Below are 19,967 nucleotides of genomic sequence, written 5' to 3'. Positions count from 1 at the left end.
ACCCCTCCGAAGTGAGGAGCGGCTGGGGGGTTAAAGCGGAAGGAGATCTTCTGTGGTGCAAGGAGATGTTGTAGTTCTTTAGACATTCCAGCGAAGGTCTCACGGAGTTCTCGCTCACCTCCCTTGAAATTTGTCCCTTGATCGGAAAACAGCTCGGCAGGTGTTCCTCTACGGGAAATAAATCGACGAAGGGACATCAGAAAAGCATCCGTATCAATAGAGGTAAGGAGGTCCAAGTGCACTGCCCTCGTTGTGAGGCACTTGAAAATGATCCCCCATCTCTTCTCCCGGCGCCGGCCAACTTTGACCTCAAATGGCCCAAAGCAGTCCATCCCTGTAGAGTAGAAAGCCGGCTTGTAAAGGCGCAGACGGGCTGATGGCAGGTCTGCCATTTTCGGCACTGCAGGTCTTGCCCTCCATCGCCGACAGTCAGCGCAGCTATACTGGTAGCGCCGGACAGCCTCACGCCCTCGCAGGATCCAGAAGGAGCGTCGAAGCTCAGCGAACACCCGCTCTGGGCCGGGGTGGCGTAGGCGGTTGTCGAAGTTTTGGATCAAGAGCGTAGTCACTCGATGACCTGGGTCTAAGATGACTGGATGGAGAGTGGTCAGTTCTAGGCCTTCTGCTCGACGGAGTCGTCCTCCAACACGAATGAGCTCTCCCTTTTCATCCAGCTCTGGAGACAGCGTACGGAGTCGACTGCTGCTGGGAACTGGTTTACCAGCTTTCAGGAGGCTGTACTCTTGCTGAAAACTATCCCTCTGAGCCCTCTGAAGTATTAACTGTTCAGCCTGTCGGTAGTCTTCAGCTGTGGGCTTATCATTAGAGTTGGCCGCCCCATGCAGCTCCTGCACGGTCTCTTCCAGCAGCTCCTTCCACGAGCCGTATTGACTCACTTCTGAAGTCGACTGGCTTGATGCAACTGCGGCGACCCCACAGAAAGTAGACTTGCGCAGCTCTGAGGTATCTTCTGCTTGTTCAACAGCAGGGTCCTCTGGCCATGAGTCTGGACTGGTCAGGAGGAAGGCAGGTCCCAGGCTCCATCTATTTGGCTGAACAAGCTCTCTCAGCTTCTTCCCTCGTGTTACGTCATCAGCAGGGTTTCTTGCGGTATCAACATATCTCCAGGCATGCCTGTCAGTCAGCTCCTGTATCTCGGCCACGCGGGTGCCCACAAAAACCTTGAATCGGCAAGATTCAGACCTCAGCCATGTCAGCACCGTTGTGGAATCTGACCAAAGGATTGTCTGATCAATGTGGAAGGTAAGCTCCCTCTTCAGCACCTGCGAGAGCTGTGCACCCGTAAGGGCAGCACAGAGTTCTAATCGGGGCATAGAGTGAAATCGCTTGGGAGCAACTCTAGAACGGGCCATCAGGAATGACAGATACACTTCACCGTGTCTGTCAGTGGTCCGGAGGTATGCCACTGATCCATAAGCCTCTTCTGAGGCGTCGCAAAATACATGCACCTCTCTCTGAAGACCGGAGGTGTCCACGTCCTTCGACAAGTATGGTCGGGGCAGGGTGACTTGAGGTAAGACTTGTAATTCTTCTTCCCAGTCTTTCCACTGCTGCAGACGCTCCTGCGGTAGTAATGGATCATCCCATCCCCTGTGTTTGTCCCAAAGGTGTCGGACAATTATCTTAGCCCTGGTGGTGTAGGGTAGGATGAACCCCAAGGGGTCGTACTGACTCGCCAGCACCTTATAGATATTACGCATCGTAGGAACCCCATACTCCACATGGCGATGCTTGTAGCCAAGGACATCCGTGTGGAAGAGCCAGCTTAGCCCTAGAGTAGATTCTGGGGTATCTGTCTTGTTCTGAGCCAGCCATAGCTCAACACTGGCAGAGCAGCTCTCTTGTGGTAGGTGACTTATTACACCTGGTTCGTTGCTTGCCCACTGACGCAGATCAAAGCCTGCAGACGCAAGAAGGGCTCGTAGCTTGTCTACAAGGTGCCTCGCATCAGCAATATTGGGAACACTCTGGAGGCAGTTATCTACATAAAAGCATTTCTCAACTGAGAACCTCACCTCTTCATCTGGCTGGCTGTTATCAGAGACGTGGCGCTGTAAGGCGAATGTGGCACAGCAGGGGCTACATGTTGTACCAAACGGTAGCACCTGCCACTCGTACACTGCAGGAGGGCCTTCTTGACTGACGTCGCGCCAAAGGAATTTGAGCAGAGCACGATCTTCTGGGAGGAGGCGAACTTGGTGGAACATGCCTCTGATGTCTCCGCTAACTGCAACTGCATGCTCTCGGAATCTTAACAGAACTCCCAGTAGTGATGCTCCTAATGTCGGCCCAGGCAGTAGATGGTCATTGATGATCTGCCCTCGATACTGGTAGGAGCAGTTGAATACCAGCCTATTCTTGCCATTATGGCTCACCAGATGGTGAGGAATATACCATTCCTCACAACCTTCCTCGGCTGAAACTTTCGGTCCACACTTGATGACATAGCCCGCCTTGATAAGTTTCTCCATCTCCACTCTGTAGGCTTCTGCCCGTGCAGAATCTCTAGCCAGTCGCCTCTCTACACTTCGTAAACTGGGCATGACGGCTTCTTCAGTAGCCTGAAAGAGCGGCATGTCTCTCTTGCGGAGCAGCGGGGTGGCGTAACGTAGAATGCCATCAACCTCTACCCTGATGGTTTTGGTCTCCAGGATGCTGATGGCCTCTTGGTCCTGTCTTGAACGAGTAACTAGTTTCTCGCTTCTGAATGGGACATCGTCGACTTGCCATAATCTCTCAACATGTTTCATCAGTTCGCTCACCTGGGGTGCTACTGTTGTAAATAGACACTGCCGTGGTTGGGTGAGGTGACAGACTACACTCGCTGGGCCCTGCAGTGTCCAGCCCAGCCTTGTGCGGATGGCAGCAGGCCCTCCTGGAGGTCCCAATCTGACAGGTTCAATGGGAGTGACGAGATGGGGCTGGTCACTTCCAATTAGAAGCAGGGGCTTAACATTCATAAGGGTCTGAATGGGAAGGCCGATAAGGTGCTTGTATGTGTTCCTGAGTTGCTCCATGGGGTAAGTATGGGTAGCTAGTCCAATACGAGCACTGGTGAATGCACCTATAATCTTGAACTTAGTCTTTGGCTTTGACGGCGAAGAAATGGAGAACGACACTGATGCACCACGGAGGGTCCGCACTTCATCTCTAATTGTGCGTAGTGGTAGGTCCTCTTGAATCCCCTGCACACCTAGCTTCTCTGCAGCATCTGGCAACAGCATAGTTCTCTCTGAACCGTCGTCAAGTATGGCATAGGTGTTGATTGATTGGTCACCATGGTGAATCCGGACTTTGACAACTTTAAGAAGAACCCGACTGCCTTCAGTGGGTCTGTCTAGATACAGAACCTCTGTTGTGCCCCTTATGCCATGGCTTTCCGCTGCTGGTGTCGATGATGCCTCCTTAGGTGACCTCATATTCACCTCATGCAGCACCTGGAGGTGTTTCCCTTGGCAGAGGCTGCAAGTTTTCTTTAAGTTGCATTGAGCCGCCTGGTGTGGCCGTGCACATCGCCAACACCTCTTGTTCCTTTTTATCCATTCAGTCAGCTGATCCTTTGATAGCCTGGATACCTCTGTACACTGGCTAAGGTAGTGTTCCTCGTTATTGCAGAATGGACAGTATGGCTTGCTCTTGTTCCCTTTGAAGGAGCTGCGTGGCACTGGAGCCTCAGGTTTCTTAGCTGTGTCCTTCACACCATGGAGGACAGTGGTAGGTTGCTTACCCTTCCTACCCTCTTGTCGGAACACCGGCTTCTCCCGCACTCCTCTCACAGCTAACTGTCCTTCAAAGTCCTGGCACCAAGACTCGTATTTCAGCCAATCTGAAAGATTAGTTAAGGTGTGGGTTCTTGTGCCCTGATGATACATGCAGCGGCGAAACTCGGCTCTTTGCTCAGATGGCAGCTTGCTCAGCAGACGAGCAACATGTGAGCCGCATTGTAGTTCCACTTCACCCTCGTGGCCTAGTGTTTTCAGCATTCCCACGAGTGACTGTATCTGGAGTGCAAACTTCTCAAATGCAGCAAAGTCTCCCCGTCTTATGTCTGGTGAGTCCAGCACAGCAGCAATACGCCTCAGCGCTATCTGATGTGGTTGGCCAAACTTGTCATTCAGGGCAACCATTGTGTCTGAAAAGGGTGTTGGGGAGTTAAGGTAAGCATCTGCTATTAACCTGGCTTCTTCTAGTTGCAGGTGATCGACCAACACTTGGTATTTAAACAGCTCAGATGCGTCATGTGGTAAGAGGTTTTCCAATGAGATCTTGAGCCGTGCAAACTCACTTGGGTCCCGACTGGCGAAGTTGCGGATTGTTGGGCGTGGGATTTATGACCCTGAGGTGATCTAAAGGGCAGTGGCTGTGTCCATGCCATGCTTGGATGTCGCTGTTGGGGCGTTGCGTTACAGCCAAGCTCACTCCGTTGACCACTATAAGCTGTAGGGCACTTGGGCTCAGCTGGAGGTAATCCGTGTGGCTGTGGCAGAAACTGAACGGGCTTGAACCAGGGCGATGGCTGACGGACAGCGTCCTCCCATGGCTTTGCAGTAGGAAGGGCCCCATGTGCTGAGTGATAAACTTGTGGCTGGCCCACAAACATGTCAGGAGCTGGGGCTGGCAATGCTTCTTCCTTAGTTCTTGGAACCTCATCTGTTCTCCTAATAAGCGAATTTAGCATAGGTGGGTCACCAGGCAGAAGTTCGTCAATTACTGGGTCTGGCCATGGTGGTGGTGCAGGCCAATCATCCTCTTCCTCAGCGTTAGGTTCACTTTCGACAGGTGGCCGTGGCGACATCACCGTTAACTCTGGCTTTCTGGTATGAAGAGAGGTTGGACTCTGCATGTTACAAACAGAATCTACTAACTGTCTCATGTCTGCTCGCAGCGCTCTAAGCTCGACCAAGTCTGATGCCATGGGCCGCTGTGTCTGCTGCAGGAGGTGTCTTTCATGACGAATGTCATCTAACTCAACTCGGCTGTCATGCTGTGGATGTATGGGGTGCAGCGCTGGAGGTAGGGGAGTAGAGTAATCTCGTAGCTGTTCCCTAAACTCTCTCTCTGGAAACCGCTGGGGGGCTAGCTGATTCTTCTGGCTGTGCTGTTGGTTCTCAGCCCTATAGCCCAGGTCCATCTCCTGAAGAATAGCATCCCGCCTCTGGCGTCGAAGAGGAGAGTCTGGTGGGGAGGTGAGGGGTGTCATCCTGGCATTTCCCTCCTGGTGATAACTCTCTGATTCCTCTCTGTACCTCTGACCGATGTAGCCTCTATAATCGACCTCATAATCTGCATAGCGCACAGGTGGGTGAATGTGCCGTTTGGGACGTGCACCACTAGCATCATACTCTGGATGTAGTTCCATCTCTGACGTAAACTCAGTGATCCGGCTCGAAGGACCATCAATGTTGTGAAGATAATGGGTAGACGCTCAGTCTAGGTGCTAGTTCTGGGTTTATCACCAAGTTCACTCAGGTGTGTCGGCCAGAACACCACTTAAGGCCAAATGTTCCAGAGTATGAAATAAAGAGCGGAGAAATAGTTCTGATTCTGTTTCTTTATTCCTCTTTCTTGTGTGAGTGAGTTTGAGGGTGAGTGTAATTCTGAGTGTGGTTTCTATAAAGAGAGAAACAAATTACAAATGAATAAATTAAACATATGCATACACTCATTCCTCTCTAAGCACTAATATACATTACTAAACAAAGCAAACAATAGTCAGAATATAACTATACAGTATATCTCTTAAACTCTAATACTGTAAGCATAATGTAAAGATTCAAACACTTATTATAAAGGATCCTCAGATTTTCTATTATAAGTTAAATTCCCACTAACATAGATAGCACTTACTGTCATCTATGATAATACACTTTATAGCTTCAACTAACTAAACAGCTGGATGGTTTTATTATGAAAAAACCCCGTACTGAATGCTATATTCCATTCGAGCTAGCAAAGCCCTGACTGAGAAACCTCGATAGCGATCCAAATAACAATATTTACCACCACTTATTTCTTATTTTACTCAACCACAAAGTACTGATCAATCCTAACAACAAATATGAAAGTATAAACACATCTAAACACGATATTACATATCGTTAACTCGACGTACTAAAATCAGACGAGTCGAAGCTCGAGCGTGAAATGAACGAACGTGGATATAATTAGCACCACGGTCGCATAGCGACTCCTTAAACTCCTAACTGTTATCCACATCAAATAACAGAAATAACTAGTTTAACAAATAATACAATATCACATATGTACTTACTTTTCTCATTTACGCACACTCTGAAGAAAGGTGCAGCTCACATCTACAATCCGACCGACCGACCGACTGACTGACTATCTCTATCGTACTGCATACTAACTGTGTGACGTCAGATAGTATACAAACCAGCGCGCGCTTCGGCTACCGTTACAAGCACTGAATAAACGGAAGTAAACGTGAAACAAAGCCTAATATGGTCAACTATACAAAATAATAGCAACACTGAAATAACTTTGGGGCCTTTTCTACACACACACACATGTTGGATTTCTGCTGTGTTTTATGGGGACATTCTCACAATGGTTTTTATACTGTACAAACTGTATATTATATCCACTAACACCTAAACCTACCCATCACACAAAACTTTCTGCATTTTTAGATTTTCAAAAAAGATCATTCTGTATGATTTATACACTTGTTTCCTCATGGGGGACCAAAAATAAATGTCCCCACAAGGTCAAAATGTACTGGTATTATACTTGTGTCGGGACATTTGGTCTTTATTAACTGTTGTTAACAAAAAATGCTAGAAAAAAATCCTATATTTCCCAAGACAATTTCTTGTTCAAGTTTCTTGTGAATGGGCCCCCGTAGGATTAAAAGGACTCGTAACCCATCATCAAAACACAATTTTACAAGTTTTGAACACACAGAGTGGCATTTGAAAACTTCAGCTTTAATAATCCACATAGCATAAATAAATAACATGCAAAATATATCTCAATCACCAGCGATAGCCCTCCCCCAAAGCCACCCACTGCTGCTGTCTGGATGTTAATGTGTGTGTGTCGTTGTTGACATGCATCTGTCTTGCATAGTATAAAAACTCATTTTGGGGGATTGATTCTTGTACAGGAAGCCCTTTAAAGTCTTCATCATTAAAACATGATAGAAAAACTAAAAAATGAACCAGGGCAAGGGGTTTACAATGCTAAAATGTGCACGTTTTTTTTTTTCTCTCTCAAAGGTGTGACAATTACTTTGATCACGTAAAGGCCACATTATTAATTTACAGTTGTACACATGCCAAAGCGATTAAATAGTTCAGGACAGGAACGGTAATAAGGCTGTCAGTTTGTATAATCACTTATTTAATCCAGTTAAGATAACAGCTTTTCTATCCTTCGTTCTGGCTTTCACATCTTTAGTTCAGGACAGAGGTCCTTCATAAACTTGTGTCCTTCCATTTACACTATACAATAAATATTATCTTTACATCATCCTCACTTTTCCATTTATCACCTCGGGAAAAGCAGATTATACTTATCACTGTTTACATGATCACACAATGTGTTTTCATTTGGAAGACTAGAATACTTATATTTCTATTTCATATATCTAATTACAAAATGAAACATTAACAAATAGAAATGTTTAAACACCATCACCCTTATAAGGATCTATGCTACAACAGATCCAACCATTACTGACACACTTGGTTAATAAGTAAACACCGAGTTAAAGAGCAAGGGCTCTACCAGGCATGCATAGGGTAGACTAAAACTCCTTATGGAGTCTGTTTAACACAGACACATGGCACATAATGAGGTCCCTAAACACTGCAGACTCCCCAACCAAATATATGGCACATAAGGGTTTCAGTCGAGACTGCCAGTTGGAGTTTTTCAGCTCAAGAATCACATTCTGCAGCCAGTGATATGCATGGACCAACCTCTGATGCCAATTCAATTCACAGCACTAACACACTTTAGGATTGCAGCCGCATGCACCCGTCACCTGTCTGCAAATCAATTGAACAGAAATGGTGAAACGTAATACTTTAAACGCAATAAAGGTCGAAAGTGCATAATGACCCTACATTTACCAGTACATCAGGGCTCACTTTTTGTAATTCTCATCATTTTGCAAATCAGAAGTCTGTAATATCATACAATAGCATTTGTCCTGAGCCCTCAAAGATGTCTCATTATCCGCAAGCTTATTTTCATCTATTTGTTTCATATTACTTGATGCTACAGTCACTGCTTTTTGATTTCATTTTGTGTCGGGGTTTCAGAAAGTTTCATTCTCAAACTCTTTGTTTTTTTTTAGCCCTAAAATGGGAATTATGTAAACTTCTCAATAAAAAAGAAGAGGAAAAAAACTATAATGCTTTGGTAAATCATAATTCGGACATTAAATGTTTAAATTATGACATATTAAGTCATAATTATGAGTTAAAAAGTCAAAATCATGACAAGTCACAACTGAGATAAAAAAAAAATCATAATTATGATTTAAAAAAAAAAATCTAAGAATAAAATAAATTATGGCATTAAAAGTCATATGACAAAAGTCAAAAAATTATATCAAAAGGATGACAAAAAAAATCATATATATATATAAACAAATTCGGCTTTTTATGTGCTAATTTTGACTTTTTCTTATTGCGACTTGGTCATAATTTTGACTTTTATGTCATAATGGCCCAGTGTTCAAATTTCAACTATTTATATCATAATTATGGCTTTTTATGTCATAATATTAAGTTTTAATCTAATAATAAATATGACTTAATCTCATATAACAGGAGCACAGATTTCAAATATCAATGTTTCTCGGAAATCTCTTTCTACACCTTTAAGATTTTGTTTTTAATATCAGATTTGTATTTATTTCAAATATACTTCATACCAAAGGATATATAAAACAAAGGTAAACAATCAACATAGTTTTGCCTCTAAACTAAAGTGATTGTTTTAACATAGAAATGTTGACTTTCAAAGCTTGACGTGCATGCTTTAGAGTTGCATGTAAATTATAAATGAAGCCTGATGGCCTATATTCCCTCCAGCTACCATGACATACACAAATAATTAATTTTTAAGAGCATCTCATGAACAGAAGCCATTATGCCAGTAGCAAACTAAAGGCCATTAGGATATCATTATTTGACTGTTGTGCTTCTGATGATATGCTAATGCTGAGAATCTCAGAGCAAGCTGAAAGATATCAACCATTTAAACGAACATCTAGCGATGCTTGAGCATATTTGCTTATCTATCATTTACAGACGCACTGGAACTTTGCTTTGAATTGATATAATTGAATCCCGATTTGAACTTAAAAGGTTCAAGGTTGCGTAAGGCTTAATTAGCTCTGGAGAAACAAGTCCATTAGTGCTGCATGTTGTCAGGCTAATTCATCTGGAAACGAGGGGCTGCAGTAAAAAGCTGACTGAATATATGGAGAGAATGTATAAAAGAAAGAGGTAGGATAATTCTCTTGGAGATGAAAAGACAAGACATTCTCATGGAGACTATGAATACACTCTTTTATAACCGTTCTCTCTCCTCTGTCAAATTCAATTTCAAGAGTTTCCGAGGCCTTGGTTGAAAAACTGAGTAAATCCTGGTTTGGTTCTGTTTGATCCTGCTGGTTTTGTGCCTTTTTAAGTGAAGAGAGAGGACAATCAGGATGCACTGGGACAAAATAATGCTTTCTGGGTAATACGATCGAGCGTCTCCTTCTCTCACTAAAGGAGCAATCGATTGGAGTTTGGTGTTAAACCTGAATAACAAACTCAGGGTTGGTGTAGGAGAAGCCTTGGAATTCATTTTGGTCCAGATTCATAATGAAGAGTTTATCCGTTGGTGTCAGCTCAACCACCATCTTGGTGAACTCCTTGTCGAAATTCCCAGTGTCACGGCGATTTTTCTGGAAGAAAAAGAGAGAAAGAGAGTTATGAATGTGACCATGAATCTGATCATAACGTTTATCATGTTTAGGTTAGAACTACCATGCAAACGTTTTGGGTCAGTAAGATTTTTTTTTTAATGTTTTTGAAAGAAACCTCCGGCTCATGGTGCATAATATTTTAAAATGTAATTTATTCCTGTTGAATTTTGAATTTTCAGCATCATTACTCCAGTCTTCAGTGTCACTTTTACATCCTTGCTGAATAAATGTATTATATACAGTATTTTTTAAATCTTACAGACCCCAAACTTTTGAAGTTGCATAAATTAACATGAATGAATCACTGTGTTGAGAAAGAACAACGATGTATATTTATAAATGAAAAACATTAATAGATGTTGTAAAAAGATTTGTTTGACTGTATCTACTGTCTGATTTTTCCACCTCTACAAAATGCGATTTAAAAAAAAAGAATCAGACATCTTACAACTTTTTTTAAAACTTCCACAATGCAGTGCGTTTCTGACTGAAACATGATATTCAACAAGAAAAACTTGATCCATGGGAAATTGCTAATTGGTTAACATTATCCAATAGCCCACAAGGCCTTGGTGACATCAGCAGAAAAGTAAAATGGTTTCGATAACGGAGCAAGTTGATGATTTAGGCACTTTGGAAAAAAATGTGTATTAAGCAATCAAATAGGGACCACTTAGGTTTTATGTAGACTTTAAAGCTAACGTCTATCATTATGAACGCATATCTGTAAGACAACACAAAAAACATCACAGAGGATAATCAGTCTAGAAGTCGGAAACAGCAAAAAAAAGACCAAGAGGAGGAAACTGATGAAGAGGAACCCACAGCTGGTTACATCAGAAGACAAAACAGAACTTTGAGAGTCAGTCGAATAGGCAGAATTAAAACACAAAAAACATAGAGGGACAGAACAGAGGAGAGCAGACTGGACCATTAACATCTAAAACACACTCATGAGAATGAGATGAACGTTTGGACATCAAGTCCAGCCACCAACTGGAGACAAACAGCTCAAGGAAGTTAGGCTAAACACATAAACCAGGAACAGAGACACCAAATGCCCTTTCAGTCAAGACAGGACAATCAACAAGGTCCTACCTTCTGCTAGAGGCCCAAACCAGCTCAAGAATACGGGCCCTTGGAGAAGAGTACTTCTTGAGAGTCTGGTCCCTGTATCTACTCAATAACTGCGCCATCATGTTCTCATGAGAACCAGAAGTCCAAATGCACAATTTATATGAAACACTCCCTTTTGTTCTCAGATGGATCTGCTGTTCGCTATTTTGCAGGTATGCAATTGGTAATAGTTGTTAAGCATGTACGAGTTCAGAAGAGTTGATCGAATATTTTGAACACTGGTCAATTAGTGAAAGTGTACTTGCATTGTGGAGAATTATTAACTGTTCACATTGTGAACATTTATCACTATTTATCACATCTTATGTCAATAATCATCCTTTCCCTGCTGGATTATCCTGCCCAAGTATCTGGTATCGCTGTAGCTGGAATTTGTTTTCTTTATACTCAACGGATCATTTAAAAGATTTTTTTTTTTTGAAAGAAAGAAATTGACACTTTTATTCAGCAAGGATGCATTCAATTGATCAAAGTACCAATAAAGATAAAATAATTATGTTTCAAATAAATGCTGTTCTTTTAAACTTTCTATTCATCAAAGAATCCTGAAAAAAAAAAAAAAGTTTCAGGTTTTCACAAAAATAAAAATAGTTTCTTGAGCACCAAATCTGATGGATCATATGACACTGGAAATTCAGCTTTGAGATCACAGGAATAAATGACATTTTTAAACATGTTAAAAAAGAAGTGTTTTTAAATAATAATTATAATGTTTTTTTTGTTTTACTGTATTTTTGATCAAATAAATGCAGCCTTGGTGAGAACAAGAGACTTCTTTCAAAAACATAAATCTTACAGACTCAGAAACATTGAGAAATATTAAAGACATCTCTTAAGCAGACATATATTCACCAGCTGTATTCATATTCATCTAAAACGTATGGTACATATTATGGCCTATATATTTTAACGTAAATATCTAAAATGTCATTATCCAGATACTTTGTTTCGGCACTGTTTGTGTGTGCAAGAATAAACACAGAGGAGGAAAATATACAGACATACAGAGATCATTAATATATTCCAAATACATATTCATATATTTTCCTCTATAGAAACAGTCTGTTCACAGTTTCACAGTAATTTGATCCAAACACTGCCAGGCACAGGTAACAAGTCAAAAAAAAGGTCATACATCACAGATTTGGCAGAATAATGACATAAAAAGATATGTTCTCGTAAGTAGTTACAACATCATCATCATCATCATCATGTCTGGAATTAAGTTGTTGTAGTTACATCACTATCATTTCCAGTTGGTTTAAGGATGTGGTTATGAGTATCCAAGCAGCACTGGTTGGAAAACTACACGTTGCATGACCAGCTCCTACACTTTTATCTCTGACTTGGCACAGTTTCACAAAAACACACGTACGACACCCAACCGAAAAAAGCACTAAAATGGGGTGACCCAGTAAACATCCTGATCAATAAGTGGTAAATGGTTCATCTGAGGCGCATGGTTTGTGTAAGTGTGTGTGTATGTTATGGGGAGACAGATAGATTTGGCAGCTATATTTAAAATTCTAAAGATATGTTACATCAGAGGCAATCAATGAATCTCATAAAACCTGTCGGGGACATGTCCAGGTCACATTTCACTCCAAACTGGGGAAAAAAGAAGAAACATTTGGAATATACGGAGCCCCCGGACATGACATGCGGACAAAACTATATTTTGTGGCCACAAATGAAGAATTCGTTCCCTCGTTTCAGTAAATCATGCCACTAATGGATTTAAATAAAACAAGGAAATTAATTATTACAACGTGGCCACAATCGGTCAAATTAAAGAAACAAATTATTATATTGTGTGCATGATATACTTAAAAAGAGGGAACAAATGATTAAAACATGCTGATGTATTATTAAGTCGTGGGAACGAACTCTTAATCCGTGGCCACAATGTGCATATTTTTTTTTCTCCCCGCATTTTATGTGCAGGGCTCTGCAAGGATAAAGAAAATTAAACCTAATTTTAAAACTTTTTTTTTTTTGCATTGTGACGTTCTCATCACAATTAAGCATGTTATTTGTTTGATTCTCATCATAATGAAAAAAAAAAAAAAAAAAAATCATTATGCTCCCAAAACAGGCTCATTTCTTTTTGCAAAATATATTGATTTTGGGAAAATCAAAACCATGAAATGGGACGTGGACACTTTTTGGACAGTTTTTTGAGACCCGTAACACTACAGTCCATGATATACAAGCATCAAATAGTCAAAATCTCGCACACACTCACTCATTATAAGTTGATTTACAAAGTTAGTCAGTCTCTCTCCTGATCCTTTGATTCAAACAAGAAATAATAACAAATATAGATTGAAATTACCTCCATCAATCTGGTTGAACTCTCTCATTGGCTCATTCAAACTATGTAATTTCAAGATTTGTAATCTCATTGGTCCCTATATTGTGCTTGGCTAAAACTGGCTACTTGGATTTCACAGATGCAAAACTTGGATTAATGTACGAGAAGCCCTGAAATTCTTCTTGGTCCAGGTTTTGAATCACTTCTTGGTCAGGAGGGGTCAGGACGGGAGGATGGCGGGTGAAAAAACGATCAAAGTTCTCTGCGTCTCGACCGCACTGTGGAGAAGACGAGAGAAGAGAGATATGGGATGGGAAAATGATGATACGGCATGAGCAACCAAATGAGGAATTCATGACAAATGGAAGCCTCAAGTGCGGGAAAAAAAGAAATGGGAAAAAAATCCATCCAAAAGTGTGGTAATAATAACAACAACGCTACTTCTGTACTAACAGTCTTAATTGAGGGAATGTGTAATGATAGAAAATGATGAGCACATATCTGTATTGCATAACTAAAATATATTAGGATTACAATCACCTTCCTGCAAAACATTTCATGCACATCATTTTCTGTGGTGGAAACATATTTCTGATGCTGCGAATTATTTTACTTAAGTCAGCACATGTTAAAGCAAGATTTTGTTTTCAGCTGATGAAGGGGCAGCATTCAGAAAAATGTGATCCGTGGAATTGGACAATTCCAAGTATTGCAAAAGATGTGAGTGAAGAGGGATAGTGAGAAAATAATAAGGTATCTGTATCCAAATCACTTACCTGTGAATGGATGAAATCATTTTAATGAAATAGTTCAATGTTTATTCTGAACTGGGGCAGGGCTTACTAAACTGGCCAATCAGCCCACAGTCCAATGCATTATTAGACATATACACTTATTATCTAACATTAACCTGACTCTGGCAGCACTGTTATATGATCATCTATACACAAAGACTCATCACAAAGAAGTGAAAATAATCAAATGAAACATAAAATACTCATAATGCAATTTCTATTAAAAGCATTTGGTAACAAATAAGAGCAGGTGTTTAGTAATGATCTGGAAAATCTCTTAAACTCTCTTAACATGTACGACATGTACGACATGATTTTAAATGCCTAGTTGCCATGGATACACTCATACAAGATACGCTTAAAAATAAAACATAGGCAATTACTTTAGCATTATTGTCACTTTAATTATTAGAACTAAACTTCATTTAAAATATAAAATTGCATATATAAACCGTACAAAAGATTTGGGTCAGTACGATTTTTTACCATCAATAAATAAAATAAATACCGTTATATACAACAAGGATTCATCAAATTGATCAAAAGTGACATTGTTACAAAAGTTTTCCATTTCAAATAAATACTATTCATTGAATTTTTTATTCATCAAATAATCCTGAAAAAAAATGGTATCCCTGTTTCCACAAAAATATGAAGCAGCACAACTATTTTCAACATTCATCATAATAATAAATGTTTCTTGAGCAGCAAATCAGCATATTAGAATGATTTCTGAAGAATCATGTGACACTGAAGACTGGAGTAATGCTGGAAATTCAGCTTTGCCATCACAGGAATAAGTTATATTTTAAAATATATTCAAATTGAAAACAGTTATTTTAAATTTGAATAATTCACACTATTACTTTTTTTTTTTTTTAGCAAATAAATGCTGCCTTGGTGAGCATAAGACATTTCTTTCACAAGCATTAAAAAATCTTACCGAACAGTAGTGTGTGTGTATGTGTATATATATATATATATATATATATATATATATATATATATATATTAGGGCTGTCAAATGATTAATCACGATTAATCACATCCAAAATAAAAGTTTTTTTAACATAATATATGTGGGTGCACTGTGTATAATTATTTTGTATATATATATATAAATACACACACATGCATGTATATTTAAGAAAAATATATTATTTATATATAAAATATTTATATTTATATATAATATAAATTAGATATAAATCTATATACAGTATATACATGAAAATATTTCTTAAATATATACAAGCATGTGTGTGTATTTATATATATAAAATAATGATAGACAGTGCACCCACATATATTATGTAAAAAAAACGTTTATTTTGGATGTGATTAATCACGATTAATCATTTGACAGCCCTAATATATATATATATATAAGCAATGGATTACCATTAATCGCTTGCACATTGTTCAGCCAAATCAGCTGTTGTTTTATCATTAATAACTTATTTTTTATGAAATGTTCTTCTTAAAGTGTGCTATACTTCCTTAAAATAAATGCCATTCATACATTTTCGTGTGGTTTAGGCGTCCAAATATGTTTTGGGGTCACTGTATTTCCACATCCTGTGTCAGACCACACTAAACAACACTGGAAACCCATAAAATCTGCACAGTCAAAATGCTTAAAGTCTTAAAATGCTCAAAAATGCATTAATGTTTTCTACAACATTCGTGCATCTGAATCTGAAAGCAAACCTTCACATATTAGTGTTCACATAATCTTTGCGGTTTAACAGCAGAGCATGAACTGTGACGCTTTACTTCCTGCACTGAGACAGTTGGAACCACATCATCTTGGCCACAATGCACTTCTCTGAAAATTAGGCACTTAAATAACAGATATATGCTAAAATACAGTGTACTAGGAGATAGAGAAGTGTAAAAAGGTTGCCATTGTACTTTATTACCACATGTGCTGCAATGCACACTCCTGTTATAAACAAAATTACACTATTTAGATGGTCCACTTTAGACATTCTACTACTAGTAACTTTGCAACTACATGTAGACAAACTCTCATTAATTTGCAACTACATGTCAACTAACTCTCATTAGAGTATTATTACACTTTTAGGTTAGGGTTAGTAGAATAAGTTGACATGTACCTGCAAAGCTACTTATAGTCAGTAGAGTGTCTTTTGGGGACCATCAAAATACAGTGTTAAGCCTGGGACACACCAAGCCGACGTCAAAGAACTAGCGGAGACGAAAGCCGACTGTGTTGCCGCCTCTCGGCCAAAAAGCTGTGCTTGAACACACACCAAAAGGACTAAAGGCAACTGTCAACTCTTCGCCTGCGTGTAAGTAAATATCTGTCTGTATCAGCAGGCATCAATAGTCTATTTTCATCATTCAAAAAGGGAAACCAAAACTAGGACTGCAAACATACAAACCGTAAACAAAGCAGCGCTTGCTTACAATTTTGAATATCAATCACGTTGATCACTTTCTTGATTCCAGAAGGCTCATGTTATTATAAAAATATTTGTGCATTCGAAAGCTCATGCAGGATGACGTAAAATTATAAGCATTCTGTCAGTACCGTCTTAACTTCTTAGCTCGCTTTCATCAATTTCGCTTTTATTCTCGTGCACTGACTCGTTCGCTAAGCTGAACAGCCAATCAGAGTTCGCCCAACGGAGATTCAATATGCTAAAAAAAACCCAGATGGCGTCTGACTACAGCCAACTGTGCAGAACACAACAGAAAAACTAAGTAACGTTTCCCCACGTACTTAGTGTGTCCCGGCCTTTAGCAGATATTGAGCAGACAGTCTACTAAAAATTAAAAAGTTAGTAGAATGTCTAAAGTGGACTATCGAAATAAAATGTAACCAAACACACACATGCACACGCACAGCTGCATTATCACTTACTGCTTTGGGTTTGAAGGGGGGTTGAACTTCTTTATTTTGCAGCTTTTCCCAGTCCATGTAGCGGAAGAAAGCGTGTTCCTTAATGTCTCGTTCTCCCTCCGGTCCACAACCCAGACGCTTCCCTGGGTGCTTGGTCATCAGCTACAAACATGTCAGAATGTCTGTCAGTGTATCCAAGCATAGAACAAAATGTATAAAGCATGTGCTTGTGTGTGTCGCCTACCCCCTTGCATATGGCCACTGCTTCTTTTGACATGGATTTCGGGTAAGATACATGATGCTCCATGATGGACTGGAATAGCTCATCTTCATCCTCACCATCAAAAGGGGGCTAAAGGAGTGGAAAAACATTGGCATCACTGTATCTATCACAATTTCTTTTAAAAATGGCTCATCCGATCGGAATTTAGACCCAGAATGAACGTAGCATTAGTTTACCTGTCCCGCCAGCATTTCATACAGGAGAACTCCATAAGCCCACCAGTCAACAGACTTCCCATACGGTTGATATGCTATGATCTGTTACACAGAAGAGCATTTATATGCCTGGTGTACACTCGCTGTAATTCACACAATACACTCATATATTCATACACACCTCTGGGGCAATGTAGTCTGGAGTGCCACAGAAGGTTTTGGTTGTGGTCCCATCAAACATGTTCTCTTTGCACATGCCAAAATCAGCTATCTTAATGTGGCCTTCAGCATCCAACATCACATTATCCAGCTTCAGATCTCTACACAAACCCAGGGCACAAAAAACAGTTCACATACACACATATATTAGTAATTATTTGCTATCACAACAATTTGATTACAGTTCTTTAATAACAATGCAATGCATCATGATATTTGATTCCATTATTTTGGTTCTATTCATAATTTAATTTAAAAAAAAGACAATTTGCACAACAGTGGTATATTGACAAAAAAAATAATGCATTGCAATTCTGCAATTAACTTTTATGCTTACTTTCACCGTTCAACCCCCCCCCCAACCCCCCCCCGTTCAAACAACAAACATGTCACCTGTAAATAATGCCCTTAGAATGAAGAAAGAACAAGCCGAAGGCAATCTCTGCAGCATAGAACCTGATGGTAAACAAAAAATAAAATTAAAACCAGTTAAAATACTGATCTAATGTAGGAATAAATCTAAAAAACAGTAGTTTTGTTGGTTAGCATAAACATTCATATTCAAAATTAGACACACCACAAATCAATGACTATAATGATTGCTTTTATGGAATGGCTTGAACTTTAAATACTTTTAAATATTATAAAATATTTCACAATATATATTTTAAAATACACACTAAACTAAAAGGTTGGGGTTGGTGTGATTTTTATGCTTTTGAAAGAAGTCTCTCTGCTCATCAAGGCTGCATTTATTTGATCAAAAATACAGTAAAAATAATAATATTGTGAAACAATATTGCCATTAAAAATAACTTTTTCAATTATAATATATTTTAAAATGTAATTTATTCCTGTGATGGCAAAAGCTGAATTGTCAGAAGCCATTAAATTCTTAACTATAAAGCAGTCTTAAAAATACTACTTTGTTTAATAAATAATCAAATGAATAATTATCTCATTAATTTTGTCATTATTTAAGAGTTTTGTGTGTTTGGGAGTAAATACATACACAGCATGGGGTTCCTTAAATTTTCCCACTTGTTGTATCTGATACATCAAATCTCCACCATTGATATACTCCATCACGAAGTAAAGGCGGTCCTACAAACAACAACAACAACAACAACAACAACACAATTGAGTAGGAGATCATTGTGTTTGTCATGTGTATGTGAATCTGTTCTCTGTGTGTGATGTTTACCATGGTCTGAAAGCAGGAGTGGAGATGGGTGAGGAAGGGCGGTTTGCCAGAGAGAGCGAGAACTCTCTTCTCCACCATAGTGCATTCCACATCATCATCCTGAATGACCACGTCCTTCTTCAAGATCTTCACTGCGTACAGCTCATCTGAGCCTTTACGCTCGGCAAGCATCACCTGGAGAACGACAGAGCATGAATACTGCGATAGATATTCAAATAATAGCATTATTAATTGATAGTTTAATTTCAATGTAAAATAAATGTGTAAATATTGAGTATAATTATGTATAATTGACATGATGAGAGTTAAATAACATAATATGAAGCCTATAAAATTACATGTTTTTTTGTTAAACGCCCCATATGTATTTCATTTATAAATAAATTTGCTGTTAAAAGGGTCTCTTTAAATTATTCACTGATAAGTATGGGGTACAATGTTGTGTTTTTAATAGTTTTTTTCCCTTATACTTTTCTGACTATTCAACAAGTCTTGAAAAAGAACAGACTTTTAAATCCTTTTATAAATACTAAACATACACTACCATTCAAAGGTTTGGGGTTTGTAAGATTTTTTGGTAACATTTTATTTAACAGTGTCCTCCTTATATACGTTACTTAGTATACTGTAAAATAATATTACAAATAAGAATAAGCGTTTTCTATTTAAATATATTTTTAAATGTCATTTATTCCTCTAATGGCAAAGCTGAATTTTCAGCATCATTACTCCAGTCTTCAGAGTCACATGATCCTTCAGAAATATTGACTGTATTGCCACTTTTAAATAATTGAATATGTCCTTGCTGAATAAAAGTATTCATTTCTTAAAAAGAAAAAGAAAAAGATAAACAATAGTGTGTGCTACCTTGCCAAAGCTGCCTTTGCCCAGCACCATGATGAAGTTGAAGTCTGTGAGCTTCATGCGGTCTTGGTTGCCATTGGCATCATATTTGGAGATATCATTCTTTGAAGAGCCATCTATATTCTTAGTGCCAGGGCCGATCTTGGCTCTCTGGA

General features: G+C 39.4%; 1 protein-coding gene across 2 annotated transcripts in view; it reads right to left on the bottom strand.

The window, feature by feature from the left end:
• Positions 1–9,550: 9,550 nt before the first annotated feature.
• Positions 9,551–19,967, bottom strand: part of prkcba (protein kinase C, beta a) — a 29,402-nt gene continuing 18,985 nt past the window's right edge. The window contains exons 9-17 of one of the 2 annotated variants that reach the window (XM_056263552.1): positions 19,816–19,962; positions 18,949–19,122; positions 18,757–18,848; positions 18,138–18,200; positions 17,707–17,845; positions 17,547–17,627; positions 17,332–17,439; positions 17,109–17,249; positions 9,551–9,952 (exon numbers count right to left, since the gene is read on the bottom strand). In XM_056263552.1, the coding sequence (XP_056119527.1) occupies positions 9,800–9,952; positions 17,109–17,249; positions 17,332–17,439; positions 17,547–17,627; positions 17,707–17,845; positions 18,138–18,200; positions 18,757–18,848; positions 18,949–19,122; positions 19,816–19,962 (1,098 nt within the window). In that variant the 3' untranslated portion in view covers positions 9,551–9,799. Of the gene's footprint in view, positions 9,953–13,281; positions 13,703–17,108; positions 17,250–17,331; positions 17,440–17,546; positions 17,628–17,706; positions 17,846–18,137; positions 18,201–18,756; positions 18,849–18,948; positions 19,123–19,815; positions 19,963–19,967 lie in introns of those variants that run through there. The other variant, XM_056263551.1, reaches the window with a different exon arrangement.

Source organism: Rhinichthys klamathensis, unplaced genomic scaffold (assembly GCF_029890125.1).
Source record: "Rhinichthys klamathensis goyatoka isolate OS25496 unplaced genomic scaffold, OSU_Roscu_1.1 h1tg000208l_1, whole genome shotgun sequence".
In the NCBI taxonomy this organism is placed as follows: Eukaryota; Metazoa; Chordata; class Actinopteri; order Cypriniformes; family Leuciscidae; genus Rhinichthys; species Rhinichthys klamathensis.
Note: the sequence above shows the minus strand (reverse complement) of the source record. Positions and strands in the feature narration are given on the sequence as shown.